We start from the raw sequence: 16,733 nt of genomic DNA, 5'->3' as shown, positions 1-16,733 counted from the left end.
ACCAAGAATAATGGAAGGCACCAGGTTCCTTGCCGGGAATGCCGGTCTCTTATATTCCAGAGTCTTCAAGTATGAACGGACTCTACCGCTTGTTGTCTGCTTTGGATTTCTTGATGTGGTTGGGCCGTCATGCGAAGATGCATGCATATCATCGGTGTTGGATAACGGGCTTATGCCCCATTGAAAACATAATAACCAAAACACCCTTTATTTGGTCCTACAATTAGACTTCGGTTCCCCTATTTTGGGATTCCGTGCGATCATGCCGCTATTCCTGCCTTTCGATCAGCTCTCCTGAACATTTGGGTCTACGCGGGTCAGAATTTCCTCCTATCCCTTATTCGTGGTGTCTTTGATCTTATGTATTTTTGTTTGATTTTGCAGGCCATACTATATGGTATGGGTCGGCCTCTATGACACGCAGTATACGAATGTAGGGTTACAGCCATTTCAATTCTTTGTGAACTTGAGTATGTGTTTGTCCCTTCAAGTATGGGGGTTGTTTCTTACTCCTTTTTTACGTAGTTACCCGCTGGCGTTACTAGCTTCTACCCAACTTGTAGAACTGTAAAATGTCTCAATAAGTGGCCAGCGTGTTGGAGTAGCGTGCGCGCAAAAATGGGTGTGGGAGGAGCGCTCAGGCTATTGCGTGTGCGTATTCGTTCCTCTGTACGGGCTGATGTGCTGGCTTTGATTTTAGATATGCTCACCAGGTTTCATTGACGCCATTGGGGATCCTGGTGGCTGCCCGTTCAATCCTAAAGGGTTCCATGTTGGTCTAGTTGGTGGTTTTCAGATAAAAAGGAAGAAACAGCGCACATTCTAACAAAGAATGGACAGACAGAGTGTAACTCTGTCCGTCCTTTGTTAGAATGTGCGCTGTTCCTTCCTTTGTATCCAATCCTACTCATCGTGCATTTTCTGCACGCGTCGTGCGAATCTGGTGTTGTTTCCGTGTATTTATAGGCGGTTGGTGCAAAGGCGATGGCTGCCACTTTCTCTTTAATTGCTCTTCACGGAGTGACAAAGAATAATTGGTTCAAACTTCTTATCCAACCAACATGCGTAAAGGACTTATCAAACGGATTTTAAAATTCACGTACTATGCTAGCGTTGGCGACCTCTTCTAACCCAGACTACTACAATACCAACTCGATAAACCGTTTGTCTCGCTTGGAGACATTCACATTGAAGCAACCGATGACCACGACCGGAGTGTGTCGGTCACAGTTCAGGTATGAGCTGTTCAAGGGGACCGAGTTCTCGATGCCAGCTTTCAGTATGTTGGGGTATATATACCTAATTGTACAATAAAGCACCAACAGAGTTGATGGCGTTGTTCTTTCTGACTGGGAATCTGTAACAGATAATCTACTGGGAATGTAACTGGGAATCTACTGGATGAACAAGTTGCCTTGTTTAGGAAATCCTTGATGATGTCCCTGACTACTATTATCCGAAAAAAGGGTCGCCCGCTACGGGGATGTACGCGCTTTGAGGACGAGTGCCGGTGTGATGACCTTTACCATCCTCGTATCTGCCAGCCACTCGCGAGCTTTAATTTAGGCACTCTTGCAGAAACAATTCGTTTTGCGTATTGGGAACGTCGCGTACCGGCGATATAGTCGGTGGTTTAACCATGGACGTGTGTAAAAGTAACAAGCAGTTTTTTCTCTAATTTGAAAGTAACCAGTTTTGGTTCACGGCACAGCCCCTTGTTAATCGAAAAATCTTCCATCAAAGGTTCACCAAAAGTTAAGAGCAAAATGAAAGGTTTCTGAAAGGTTAGAGAGAGATAAAGAGAGAAAGAGTGCTCCTCGGGAGCCGAGCTGCGCATGCGCGAGGACCATTGGTTTGGATTAGATGGGATTGAATTGGATTTGTATTGGCATTGAATTGAAATGCATTGGATTATTGGAATAAATTAAATTGTATTGTATTGGATTGGATTGGAAATAGTTTTAGCCGCAGTAAGCACTCACACGAGTGATTTACTGCAAGAACGATCCCCAGTATTTTGCCCACTAGTCATGATTCACTTTTTGGAGATGCGTGAATTTTTTTAGTGCGGAGCAATAATTTTTCGCCACCCCGCAGCTTCACTCTGAAGTACTTGCTTCCCTCGTTGCCGACCTGGTGCCAGCGTCTCGTGGCTGTGGACAACGCACCGGCGATGCTTGCCTTTGCACGCGAGAAGCACCCCCACCCAAAGATCGAGTACCGGAACCTGGACCTGATGTCCGATGATGAGGTTGCTGCATTTGTTCGGGAGCATGGCCACTTCCAGCGGGTGTATTCTTTCCTCACTCTCCACTGGATCACCGACCAGCACCACGCCGTCCGCAATATCGAAGCACTCATGTCACCGGGTGGAGAATGCTTCCTCGTGTTCTCGGCCACCATCGTTCAGTTCGACATCTACGCAGCTCTGGTGGAATCACCGAGATGGCAAAAGTACTCCAATGTGAGTGCCTGATTACTGACGTTTCTCTCTTCTGTATCCTTGGGCTTCGTTACTATAGCAGTCTAGTTAGTAGTTCGAGATGTTTCATGCTGGACTTCTATTTGTCAATATTCTTACATTGCGGAATGAGAAAAAATAATGAATTATTGATTTATTCCTTTATATTTATTTTTTATTTGCTATTTATTTATTTATTCAAAAAAATAAGTAAAAAATATTTACTTATTTACTTAATTAAGTTAAAGTACTTTGAAGTCCCTGACGTGCATTCGTTAAGACGGGGAGGTCAGAAACTGCGAAATTAACAATATTTGAAAAATGCGCAAAAAACGAACGCAGTCCAAGAAAAAAACAGAGAAGAAATTGGCCGTCAATACCTATCCAGAGAAACGCAAAATACAAAAATAATGTGTGCTATAACTTGCGCAAACAAAGAATAACATGCCGCATATTCAAGATAAAAAGCATGCAAGAGTAAACATACACTTGAAACGAAAAATGCGTGAACAGAAAATTTCCGTAGAACAATGATAACAGCCTGGTACAAAATTACAAAAAAAAAGTGACCATGAAGACTTTCACGGAAGGCATTGTGCCCATATTTGGCGGCAATGTTATCAGAAAGACCGTTGCAAGACCTGATAGCCAGGGAAGTGCAGATAAGTTAAATGCACCTGTTTTGCCGTACTGGCGGGAAAAACAATTTTGATTATTTACCGTGCGTGAAATGTTGTTCGGAACTTTATTGATTGATTGATTGCAGGGTTTATCGCGCCGACGCAACGCAGGCGATGAGGCGCGCCGTAGTGGAGGGCTCCGGGTTAATTTTGACCACTTGGGGATCTTTAACGTGCGCCGAAATCTCGTACACACTGGCATTTTTGCTTTTCGCCTCCATCAGAAAAGCGGCCGCCGCGGCCGGGAATCGAGCCCGCGACCTCATGCTCAGCAGCGCAACGCCTTAGCCACTGAGCCACGGCGGCGGGTTGTTCGGAACTTTAGGATGTAGCCTTGATTCTGCTGCCTTGTAAATATAATTGTGAAAAGGCCCAAAAGGGAAATATTGCGTAGATATAGCGGGTGAAGGGAAAGATTTCGGTTAATCTCTGGTACACTTGAGGGGTACTTGTAATTGCGCGACATAAGTTTAGCAGCTCTGTTGTGAATTACTTCAATCTTGTTAATCATATATTGATGGTAGGGGGGAACAGATGGGTTGCGCAAACCCGAGTTCTGCTCGAACGTATGTTGTGTAAGCTAGTTTACGAATGCCGGAAGAAGCTTGAAGCAAATATCGACGGAAGATGCCTAATAACCTGGAAGCTTTGGCGCTGGGGATGTCGATATGGTCAGTACAGGAAACGCGACGAAACAAAAACCAGGAGAAAAAAGAAACAACCGTACGGAGCGCTACAATCAACAAAACGTTTATTGACAAAAAAAAACACGAAAATATATGCACGAAGAAAAGAGATAACACACATAAAAAGATGGTGCAAGACCTGGGCCAGACACAAGCAAACCATCTGTTAAACAGATAGTCAACTTCAATATTAGAGACATACGCAGGGCGCGCTTAGAAGCCTGTCACCCATTTTCGCAATATGAACTTTCTCCCCGATTTTACGCATTTTTTAGTCACGGTGGCGAAAAAAAGTTGATGCTTCTTTGAACAGCGGATGGCATTCAGCTTATCAGTTTTTAAGGACCGTTTCCTGCTCGCGCAGACGGATACACAAAGAGCGTCCTGTTTGCCCGAAACACGAGAAATCCTACCAGGGGCACTAAACAATTCGCCAACATCGAAACGTTTCGCCACTTTTTTCAATTGTGAAATCTTTTGCATCTAGGGCACCACCCCGAACTCTCCTATTACAATATCCAACCAGTCTCGGTTGGACTCGAAACAACAACCAGAATTCGCCCGTTTCACAAGCTTCTCACACACGCTTGACTGCAGGTTATCCGGGAACCCAGCAGCTTCCAACCTAGCCGCCTGTTGTCCGAAGTTGGTGCTGTAAGAATAGCTACAAGATTTTGAGAAGGCTGTCTTGGTGCAAGATAGCCCAATGCAATTCTTAACGATTTGCAAATGGGCCGTATCGTACTTTAGGAGCGGCTTAATCGACCTAGGCCATAACCACCAACAAACATGGCGATGAGAAACACGTAACCGCAGGTCAAGAAGCAGGGGAATGTTGTCCTTATATAACTCGAAGGTGAAATTCACTCCAATGCCGCACTCCTTGAAAACGTTCCGTATGTCGACGCAAACTCTGTGGCAATCGTGCCTCTCCGACAGAACTAGAAAGTCGTCAACGTAACGGAACACACGTTTATGTAGCCCAAGGAGCTACTTCTCCAATAGGCGGTTCACTCCGCTAAGGAAGATTTCACAAAGAGTAGAGTCAACTCTCGAGCCTATGCTAGATGTATGAATAAATGTACCGGATTCCTTGCACGTTCCGTCGGGAGTCGGCGCCATGCGGTTAGTGTAAAACCCGTGGTTGATTGCCTGGCATCCTACAATCTGCGTGCTCTAACCTCCGTGGAAGAGGTTTTTTTTGTTGTTCTGCCGGACAACCTTTTTTATAAAAAACGTTCGGATATGCTGGAAAAGATGTTTACGTGTGTGTCTGTCAGATAAGAAAGTGTTAGAGGACGGTCGCGTTCCGTGTTGGATGAGTGTATTTATTTATTTATTTATTTATTTATTTAAAATACTGTCAATACCTTGTTGTAATTTTCGCAGGAAGCTCATCACAAAAACACGCCCTAGAACATACAAAAAACATCTGTAAGTTATACATCGTTTAGGATACTCGTTACAATGATGCTTACAATGCTCTAACATTTTCTAACAACCAAATTCTAAAAAGTTCTATTGAAGTTTTTAACAACCGAGTACTAACACAATAATTGTACCGCATCCAAATGATTACAGTGTCAAAGAGAGAAAAGAATGACAGTCTAACACAAGTTATTTTTCTAAAGATGACTACAATAGCGCCATCTTGGGGTTCTGAATGCAAATGTTATTCAAGAAGATATGAAAATACATATAAAGAATTGCTTTTAGTAATCATGGCTGCTAGGCTGTTCTATTCCCTTATTGTTGCTGGGATGAATGAGTGTTTGGAACATTGCTTGCGGGGTGAGTGTTGTTGCAGTATTATGGGGTTCTGTTTACGCGTGGGTGTTGATTGTTTGACTGTTATGTAATTGGAGGCGTCAATGCTGGTTTGCTGATGGCGTAGCTGGTACGTGAATGGTAGGCGTATATTCTTCCTTGTTTTTGCAGTGTTAGTATCCTGCATTTTTAAGAATTTTGGTTGGTGAGTGCATTTTCCTAAACTTGTTAAAACGAATCCCACGGCTTTTCTTTGAATGCCGTCTAGCTTCACAATATGTTTTTATATATGGGAACCAAACAATATTCGCATTTTCGAGATCCCACTGGTAGGCCAACCGTTTAGTTTCAGGAAATTGTAGCCGAAGGAATGGTCTCAGAAAAAATAGTCGTTTCAATGCGGTTTATGTAACGTTATAAACGTGGGCATATCACCTATTTAACCCCCAAGCCTCTCATCTGTCGTAAACGTTTGTAAAGGGCTTCACCTCCAAATTTTTTTTCCGCAAAAAAGCACAAGCCTGGTAATCCCTTTCGTGCTATCGTGTCTCAAAATGGCATTTGCCAAACCGTTATGTCTGGTTTTCTACAGCGCAATCTTTCTTCTATAATAATTCGGGACCAGTTTAGCGTACATTATTCTGAGAGCGTTGTTGATTTCTCAAAAAATGATTATCCCGGCACCAGTTATGGTTTCCGTATTGATATTGAAGACGTCTTTTACTCCCTTCGGCATGATAAACTGATGGAGAAAGTAAAAACTATGCATAACTGAAGAACACGAGTGAAGTGGTCTTTAGAACAAAACGTGGTGTGTCTGTGGGCAGCTTTTTGAAACTGCTTTCCTTCTGCCTTGGGTGTTCCTTTCTAGGATGGCAAAACGAACTTTTTGTGCGAAAGCCGGGTGTCTGCTTAGGCTCGAGGGTAGCCCCTACTTTTTTGAAACCTTCCATAGAAGAGTGGACCGCCTATTAGAGAAGTATCTCCTTGGGCTGCATAAACGTGTGTTCCATTGCGTTGGCGACGTTCTGTTTCTGTCATAAATGCACGATTACCAAAGTGTTTGCGTTAGAATGCCGAAAGTTTAGTCTAACGCCGATTGAGACCTTCCAGGAAATAACCCAATATTATAGATTGGGTGGAACGACTTTTCCCCCCGCCCAACGCAGTTTGTCTAAAATTCAGGAAAACACACTAAGACGAATTCTAACAAACACGTTCCGAAATCCAGTACGACTAAATGATCTATTCCCCACACAATCCTCCCCGGAGTGTGCGTTTTGCGGCAATTCAGGCACACTCTATCACATCGTCGGGGAGTGCGGCTGAAACGCCGACCTTCCCCCTATTCCCAACCCTTCCCGTGAGCAGTGGGGTTGCATGCTGTTCAGCTCGAGCCTTGCGACCAGATGATCTTGGTTGACCGAGCGGACAAAGCCAGGATTGCCCGTAGACTTCCGGACTAGGATTCCACCCCACAGTTTATTTTTTGCTCCTTAAAGCTTCTACCGTCTCTCTCTCTCTCTCTCTCTCTCTCAAGGAGTGCGGCTTTGGAATGAATTTCACCTTAGAGTTACCTAAGAACAACGTCCTCCTGCTCATTGACCTACGGTCAGGTTTTTCTGATCATCATGTTGATGATGATAATGAATGATGATGATGATGTTTGTATTTTTGGAATTGTTCATTTCAGTGGTAGCACCACTAATCATTTCAGCAAAATGAAACGTCGAATCAAACAAACGTCAATGAAGATGACTGGTGTGAAGGGCCAGGTTGTCGTAATACATGATAAGAAATGACATGTGAAAATTTGACATCAGTGAGAAACTCAAAGACGCGCATGATTGTAAACGTGGGCCCGCCTCTTAAAAAGTATTATGGGTGCAACGGGATGTGTTGTCAGAATACATGTGGGAAGTGTTTGCGTCGTGTTTTGTTAAGTGCCTTGCATTGAATGAGTACGTGCATTATGGATAGGCCCTCTGCACACCCGCTCCACATGGGTCTTGGCAATCCAGTGCCAAGTGGGCAATCCGGCAATCCGGCAATCAGGCAATCCGGTGACGTGTGGGGTTTATCCGTAGCATTGCTAAGGTCACTTCGGTGTGTCCGTTGTGTGAGTCAGTTCTGTTCGTCGGTGGTTCTAGCCATAGGTCGACTAAGCTGCTCCTAAAGTACGGATCGGCCCATTCGAAAATCGTTAAGAATGGCATCGCGCTCTCGTGCATCAAGTCGACCGTCTCAAACTCCTGCTCCTACAATGAGACCCCCAACTTCGGAGAACAGGTGGCTGGGTCGAAAGCTGCTGAATTCTCCGATAGCTTGTTGTCAAGTGTATGTGAGGAGCTTGTGAAATGGGTGAAGTCCGGATGTTGTTCCGAGCACAACCGAGGCAGAGCGGAACTTGGTATAAGAGAGATCGCGGTGGTGCCCTACATGCATAACATTTCACACTTTGAAAAAAGGTTCCAATCGTTTTAATGTTGCCGAATTAATTAGTGCCCCTGGTAAGATTTCTTCTGTTTGCGCGGCTGTCCAAAGAAAGGCCATGTCACGCTCAGGGTTCGGCCTTTTTTCTATTAAACACACTCATTCGGATGTGGCATGCAGCGTGGCGGTGCTGTTAGAGACCGTTGAAGTGCAAACGTGTGTATATCGGGCAAAGAGGACGCTGTTTGAACATCCGTCTGCGTGAACATGAAAGGGGCCTAAAAAACTGATAAGCTTTCAAACTTGTCTGCGCATTGGTCGCCGTGTGGATGCCATCCCCTATTCAATGACACATCAATTTCATTTCGTCACCGTTACCAAAAGACGCGCGAAATCTGTAATCTGTAGGCAGCCCATATCGCGAAAATGGGTGACAGGTGTGTAATCGCGCCTCCATATGTTTTTCTAATCTTGAAGGTGACTTTCTGGATGTCACTTGACAGAAGGTTTCGCTTGTGCCTGGCCCAAGGTATGCACTATCTTTTTGTGTTATCTCTTTTCTTCATCTATATAATTTTGTGTTTTTTCCGATAAAGGTTTAGCTGATAGTAACGCTCTGTCCCGTTCTTTTTTTTTCTCCTGGTTTTCGTTGTTTCTTCGCGCTTCCATGCACCATGAACCCTTACCAACTCGCCCAGCTTGCTTTGGTACTCGAGGAAAGGCCATCTGTAATACTGAAAACTTCAAAGCGCACAAAAAACTGGGAACGACACGAGCGACACACACAAGCGCGCACATTCGGGAAGGAGCACACGCTAATCACACTGTAAACGCAAACTAGCCGGAAATGGAGCTTTAATCAAGTAATGTGCCCTGAAAAGTACTTATAGCAAAAAATGTACTCCCTAGGTATGGTCTAAAGAAGTGGACGAACCTCCATGGTAGTACCGTTGCCCATCCGTGTGGCAAAAGGGAGGATTTAGAACGACTTAACACCATTTGTGAGATGGCGTTGGGTTCCTTGTATACAACCACGTCCACAATAAACTCCCCATCTGGGGTAATCATCTCAAGCGGGCGGTCGCCATGTTAGTCTTGTGTTGTTTCCGTGTGTCAGCACTTCAACCGTGGACTAATGCTAATTAGAACGAGAAAGCAGGACGCGACGGTTCCATGCAGCTACAAAACCGATACCGTACGTATACCCGTATAGATGCTTCAGCCAGCGCGATCACAAGCCGACTGCGCGGCCATGTTGTTTCAATCTGTTTATTTTGGCGGTAGGTGTTGTCAAACTCTGCTGCTAACAAAGAGACAGTTCTCGCCGTTGCAAACAATTGCAGTGTTCATCTGCTTCCTTGCTTGCGCATATATAGACAATTTAAATTCTCGTGCCAGCGCGCCAACGCACCCGACTGCAGCGACTCAACTTGCCCTGGCGGCACGACTTGCTGCCCGGATGTAAACAACCTCCGTGACCTCCGTGCTATCAATGCAGCGCGGCCGGTGACTTGGTGCGGCCGGAGCTTCAAGCGCCTCGCCTTGGGCCATCATTTTTTCTTATTTGAGAAGGACTAGTAGTGCCATTTGGTGGAAAGATTTTTATGTGCCCCTGTCACACGACGAACGGCCGCTAACAACATTTCGATACGGCGACAGCTGTGGACAGCTCGCTGGTAAGTGGTCTGTCATCAGTCAATGCGTTTGTCAAACGTTTGGATAGGGTTAACTGCGAAGTAACCGTGCCGCACACAGCACGTACACGCACGGACAAAGAAAAAAGCGCACACTCGTTTTATTGTACTTGTTTGTGGCTTTTGGGGTATGCATTCGCATTCTTTTGTAGGCCGGTTTGTAACAGGGCATTCGAGATGAAATCGTTTGTCGCGCGCGGCGTCGTTTCAAAGCAACGTGACGGTTACTCAGGTAGCCGAATCGCCTCCGTCAGCGGTGCATCGTCTTGCCCGGTCGGTAAATATTCTGGGACTCTGTCTCTCATATGCATCGAACTGCTCGTGTTCTTTTTAGGTAAGTGTTAAAGCTCCTGATGGCTTGCCTGTCCAAATATAAGTCTTTGTGTTGTTTTCGTTCAAGGCTCTGACTCATTCTTAGCGCTCTGGTCGGCGAAAGCCGCAGATCAGACGGCCACCCCCTTCGAAAACTGTGCCCTGTAGATTCGGTGGGGTTGTTTGCTCGCTTGAGTCGACTCTTCACATCTAACAGCGTACCCTATTAAGGAAACGGTGACATGCGTAAAAGATGCTATGAACCTATCGAACGATTAAATGCATATAGTGTGGACCACGACGGCGACGTGGTTCGAAACCGAAATGTTTTTATTCCCTTTCGGATGATAATGAGGGGTCACTATACAATCGGGGCCCGTCAGTCACCAGCTAAGGCCACGTAATTAAAAACACAAATTCATGCCCTTATGGAAGAGAACAGAGTTTGCCGTAGCATGACACAAGTCTGCCGGGCATAAAAAAGGATATCATTTTTTTAGAAGAACAATGCACACACTCTTCTTTTGTTGGTAATAACTTTGTCATAATCAATAGTAAGACCATACAAAAAAAATTCTCGATTCATCTGACACTCGATTTTGACACGGAGCTTGCAGCTCCAAAAAGTGCACTGTGGTTTTGCGTGACGGAAACTTCTACAATCACGGTAAATTAACTAAGGCGTGTGTGTGGCATGCAGCGTTGGTACGTTTGCGAGGATAGCGTTTCCATTTCAGCTGTTTTTTTTTGTTGCCATGCAATCACAAGTAATTTGGTGCCATGAACGAGGTTTACGTTAGCTAACAAGACTGTAGTAGCGGTTGCGGCTACAAATGACCTTATGCTCCAATCATGCTTGTCAGCTCGGTGACACAGAATAATAAGGTGTCAGAATACGGATGACTGAGTCGCCTAGTTTATTACTACTGTAAAAAAAGAAAGCGTTTTCTGACCCAGTGAAGGACTTTCCTGTATGACTAGCTGTGTTATGACAAATGACCATACTTGATGAGACAAGCCGTAACAAATTAGCTTTGGATGTAACACCAGGAGGGAAATAGGTGGAGGTATCTGCAAGTATAACTGAAACAGTGGGTGCCTGTCCAGCATGAATTCATTATTTGCTGACATGATTTTCTTCTGCAGATCCTGATACATGATCGAGTTGAATGACTTCATAGATCTTAAGGCAGGATAGGCTGTGCTGTACAAGGCAAGGCTGCATTCGGAAACCAAGTTGGCCACTCCAGCAGAAGTGAGTATTGCCACGGCTTGCACCAGCCGTCCAGCTCGCAAAAGCTGCCCTTTTTCTATGAAAGTGAGCCACCATGGTAGGGGAGAGGCAGTGCAAGGGTTTGCATCTTTAACTGTGTGCCCACTCACTTGAATAGATGCAAGCTGGCATCTTAAAGCAAGAAACAGCAGTTAACAAAATCATGCAATACCAAAGTGTTTTTCACTCAAAAACAAAAACTAATCTATCAACCTACAGAGACTTGCATTTTATTTTCACTGTCATTTAAAGTTGTGCTGGAGTATATTGTGCGGAAGTAATATTTTTTTTATTGCTGCAAAAGCCACGACCGTTAATGTACTGGCACTTGTTTTATGAAGCCTTTGCATTCCTAATTTAGGTACTGGAATTTGCAGGGAACCTGGCCTTACAATTTTATTACTGTACCGAATTATTAAGTTCATTTAACCATAGTGTCTGTTTTTAATTTTACGTGCGGGGCATTTTTTTTTCTTTTTTGCTTTTTCAGGCAGATGTTCCTCTGACTCACTACCTGCATTCCGTGAACGGGGAAGTTAGCCTCCACATCGATGGCCAGCGTGTCTTGACTGCATCATCTTTACTGGGAGGACTGTGTAGTCTGTTTGCTGTTTGCATCGTTCTGGGTTTTCAACATTCGATATCCCAAGAAGGCACACAGAGCTCTAACGTTTGTGGAGCATGCCTTTTTGGACCTTGCCTGCACCAAACCACGCGTGAAGGATTTAAAACTAATTAACTTTTATCGCATCAATATCGCTCACTAATATTTGTTTTCAATCCTGTAATCATTGTATAGTAGTGAAAAAGAATTCCTTATATCTGTATAATCATTGTATAGTAGTGAAAAAGAATTCCTTATATCTGACTATTTCTTTTTTCTTTTTTTACTGAAAAGGGGATATTTGATGGGCCGTTCTGTATGCTGATAATAAGGTATCTTTCAGTGAAGCAAAAATATTAACAAACTAATTTACCTTGAAACAATTATCTAAATAATATTGCCAACTGGTGCGAAATGAATCAACTAAAAATTATCCGAAAAACACGAATTTCATGGCTTTTTGTTCTCACTCTAAAGAAGCTTTCGCGATACCACCCATTCTGTTCTATATCATTGCAATTAACCCGTCAGACTCGGTCACTTTTCTTGGCGTATTTGTGTCTTTATCAAAACGCACTGGTATTTTCCACAGCATATTTTTCGTTCTTTATATTACTCATTTATGTATAGCCATCTCACTGCAGTCTGTCTCCTACATCATTTATCTCTTGTGCCTTTACCACCTACAAAATGCTTGTTACCTTTCAATATCAAATCGTTGCACAGCTCTCGCTCATTTCACCACAAATTGAAAAATTGTTTTGTTGTTGTAAACCACTGGAACCATTTTTTCTTCACTTTGTGTACTTAGTACTGATGCGTACTGATAAGTTCTGATAAATACTGACGCGTTCTCGATCCTCTAGTATTATATAATGATTTCACTTACCATGCGGCTGTGTTTGTGCCTTTCTGTTTTTCAAGTATTTCCAGTTTTTGTATTATTATTGTTTCTACAATTTGTTCAACTAGCAGACAGCTCTCGCTTATTTCACCACCTACTGAATTTTGTTTGTTGTTGTAAACCACTGCAGCCATTTTTTTTCACTGTGTACTGAGCGCTGATGTGTACTGATAAGTTCTGATAAGTACTGACGCGTTCTCGGTCCGCTAGTGTTCTATAATGATTTCACTTACCATGCGGTTGTGTTTGTGCCTATCTTTGTTTTTCGCGTATTTCCAGTTCTTGTAGTAATATTGTTTCTACGGTTTGTTCAACTAGCATCGTATTGCTGTCTTCAATTCCTAACTGGCGTTTTATTTAGCAATGTGCCATTTGTGACTTCTAATATGAGGTCGCCATAAGTATTTATTTCGGAACCTCCTTGTGTACACCATGTACCATGTAAACTTGTCTGCGAAAGTTCGTTTGAAATAAACCTGACATCGAGAAAAACCGTGTGAAATCAGTACTCCCGCAGGGAACTAGAAATTCTCCCTTGTGGCCTTGAAAACCTCCTTTCGGAAGGCCTACAAAACTCCCCAAGCTTTCGTCAAACTCCATTCAAAAGAAGTAAATGCTTCCCTTGAACCTCCTAAAAACGCCCCTGAACTAACATAAGTACTTCCAAAGGGAGCCATAATAGGCTCCTATTCAACCGCCTAAAAATTCCATAAACATTACTTAAAAACGCCCTTCAGGAAGTAAAGAATACTCCATTTTGACATCCTTAAATTCTCCCGAACATTTCTTAACACTCCCTAAATACCTCCTTTCTATAACCCAAAAACGCCCTGTTTTGAGGAGGTAAACAAAACCTCCCTGTTCCATGTAGTAAAAAAAACTCCTACAAGGAGGACCACTAGAGGAAAGGCGAAAAAGAACCTCTAGGGAGTATATGGGAGGAAAAAAGTTTAGAGTGAAGCGCCATGTTTCTGTAATCTATGACTCGTTTTTCTGTATAAATTTTCGGTTTTTTCGATAAACCAGCAGTTGCCAGTAAGCCCTTGTGTGTGTCGCTCCCGTCTGTCCCTGTTGTTTGTGCGCTTTGAAGTTTTTAATCATGCCAAATGTGCAGTAATGCCATCTGTAAGTCTACCGCCTAGGTATTTGCAGGGCAAAGTGCGATCCAGTTGGCTTCTTTTAGTTACATGGTGAAAATTTGATTTTAAGCGCTTACGGATAAGGATACAACATTGCACTTCGATATGTTTGATGACATTAACTATGGCTTAAACCGATTAAACATTATGTTCAGGTAAATGGAGAGGTGATCGTTAGTTCTGCAGATTGATTGGTAGATAATGGAGTTATCGGCGAAAAATTGAATGCGAGATGATATATTAACGGGCAGGTCATTTGTGTATTTTAAAAAGACTAAGGGATCTGGGAACGCTTTCTTCTGGTACACGGAGGTAGAGTAGCGTTTGTGGAGAAATTAAAACATTAACAGCTGTAAACCCTCTTCGCAGTGAAAGAAAGTAGCGAATCCGTGAAAGGGTTTGTGAAACTAACCGAAGAGCAGACAGTTACGAAATTAGGCGGCAATGGGGTACACGGTCAAATGCTTTCCAAATGCTTTCTAATAGTCAGTTTGCAAGTTTTTACCCATAATATTATGCGAGTCATTGTGAATTCAAATAACTGTGTCTCACACAATAGGCCTTTCTTGAATCCATGTTGGTTAGAAAAAAAATATTGGCTGGCGATTACGATACTCCCCAAAGCGATCTTTTGGCGCAGCAGCAGTGCGCTGAAGCAGCACTCGCTCGTGAGTTCTCTCAACGGCAGCGATGATGAACCTCTGCGTCGGCGGCGCGAAGTGCGTATCAGGAAGGGACCGTGAATTGCGTCTTAAGCGAACGCACATCATTGTCACATGCACGCCTCCCCTACGTTATCGCCAAGTGTCGAGCCGTCGAGCGCCTCGTGCGGGCACAGCACACTGCCCCCTCCCTTCCATTACCGAACACTTTAGTAGAGCGCTGGCTCGCGCCGCCACGCCGAACCGCCCTCGCCTTCCAATTACGCGTCACTCTCCTCCTTTGCTTTCTTTCATCATTCGCTTTTTCTTTCACTCGTAGGTGCAGCCATCGTTGGCTCGGTCTCGACGGTGGCGACGCAGCTCAGCCCACGAACGGGCGACAATTGGCTGCGCCCTAAAAAGATAGACCCTGGTATTGTGACACGCAGTGACACAATACCAGTACAATATTTGTGACACACAGTATTGTGTGACACAATACAATACAATATGTGGCACAATACAATAGTTGTGACACACAGTATTGTGTGACACACAGTATTCCTCTTTACATAAAGTTTATTTACTACAAAAAAATTTCTTCGTCACGTTTATAACAAAGGTTATAGGGAGCCAACCAGAGACCTCTTTCTTAAAAGTGGTGTAATCAAAATCTTCAACTTGTACAATTATCGTTTGAGTAACCGATTCAAAATAGAAACCAAGATAAACATAAACTACATGCGTAATTTGGCCCGGTTGCAACAGAAAGAAATCAGTTACCCTTTCAGGAATAAGGAAACTTGGGCGGTCCCTACATCCCGTTTAAACACTGGGAAAGAGCGCATACAGTGTACCCTGCCTTCTCTTTTAAATGTATTTCAGTGCGCCGATTTTGATATCTATAAATGTTCTAAACGTCAATTACGTGTCATGTGTACTAAACTGCGTTAACCTTTCTATGTCTCTCATTTGCTTTCTTGTTTAACTGTTCTTTTTATACCTGTTGAAAATGACGGGTTTTAGCTTTTATTGTTACTTTTTTTCGGTTGCCTGTATAACTGTGTGTTTTCTTTTGTCGCGATGCTGCTGTCTGAGAAAAAAGGGGGCTGCGGCCTCGTCAAGCTGTCAATGACAGCTTTTTACCGCGGTTCCTTTTTCTGTATCTGTGTTTATGTATCCATATCTGTGTTTATGAAACAGAAATAAAGTTTCATTATTATTATTATTATTATTCTGACTCCTTCCTCCCCTCGAGCCTCCAGGGGAGGAGATCCTTGAAATCGATTTCCCCATGCATAAGCATTGCGGAATCCTCCCCTCAGCCGAGAGGAGCAAGAAAATGGAGTGGAGGAGGCACTCAGAATACGACCCAGAGAGAGATTCGAGTTGACTGTAAACGTCTGATGCGAAAATGTGCTCAAGTATTTTACAACAAATCCGCGCCAGTGATATCGGGCGGTAGTTCTCCGGATAATGCTTATATCCTGCTTTGAATGTGGGTATAAACATAGCGAGTTTCGAGTCGTCTTGTAGCAATCCAGGTGGTGATCTAGAGCATCGTACAGCGCATAACACGTAAAACCACTGAAAGACGTAACAGGCCCAAGCGATGACTTCCAACTAAGTTTTTTTGCCATTAGCACGAATTGTGCCCGTAGGTGGGACGGCATCACTAAATGTTTCTTACCAGTAATCAGCTTGTATCAATAGAGCTCGCTTATAGAAGTTAGCGCTGGTGCCTTTTCCGCCTTTCTGTGGTTCAATCAATCAATCAATCAATCAATCAATCAATCAATCAATCAATCAATCAATCAATCAATCAATCAATCAATCAATCAATCAATCAATCAATCAATCAATCAATCAATTATTCATTCATTCATTCATTTATTCATTCATTCAGTCATTCATTCATTCATTCAGTCAGTCAGTCAGTCAGTCAGTCAGTCAGTCAGTCATTCATTCATTCATTCATTCAGTCAGTCAGTCAGTCAGTCAGTCAGTCAGTCAGTCAGTCAGTCAGCCAGTCAGTCAGTCAATCAGCCAGTCAGTCAGTCAATCAGTCAGTCAGCTAGACAGTCAGCCATTTATTCATTCAGCTTTAATCACTTTTGCTTCAAATAGTCTTCCTCTCTG

General features: G+C 43.5%; 1 protein-coding gene across 1 annotated transcript in view; it reads left to right on the top strand.

Annotated features, from left to right (window-relative positions):
* LOC144157626 (uncharacterized) overlaps nt 1-16,733 on the top strand; it is a 42,082-nt gene that overhangs the window by 13,147 nt on the left and 12,202 nt on the right. The window contains exon 2 of the mRNA XM_077688449.1: nt 2,098-2,464. Within this exon, the coding sequence (XP_077544575.1) occupies nt 2,098-2,464 (367 nt within the window). The remainder of the gene's footprint in view (nt 1-2,097; nt 2,465-16,733) is intronic.

Source organism: Haemaphysalis longicornis, unplaced genomic scaffold, assembly GCF_048455015.1.
Source record: "Haemaphysalis longicornis isolate Haplotype H1 unplaced genomic scaffold, Haemaphysalis longicornis Haplotype H1 scaffold_10, whole genome shotgun sequence".
Classification (NCBI taxonomy): domain Eukaryota; kingdom Metazoa; phylum Arthropoda; class Arachnida; order Ixodida; family Ixodidae; genus Haemaphysalis; species Haemaphysalis longicornis.
This window is presented reverse-complemented; position numbering and strand designations above follow the sequence as displayed.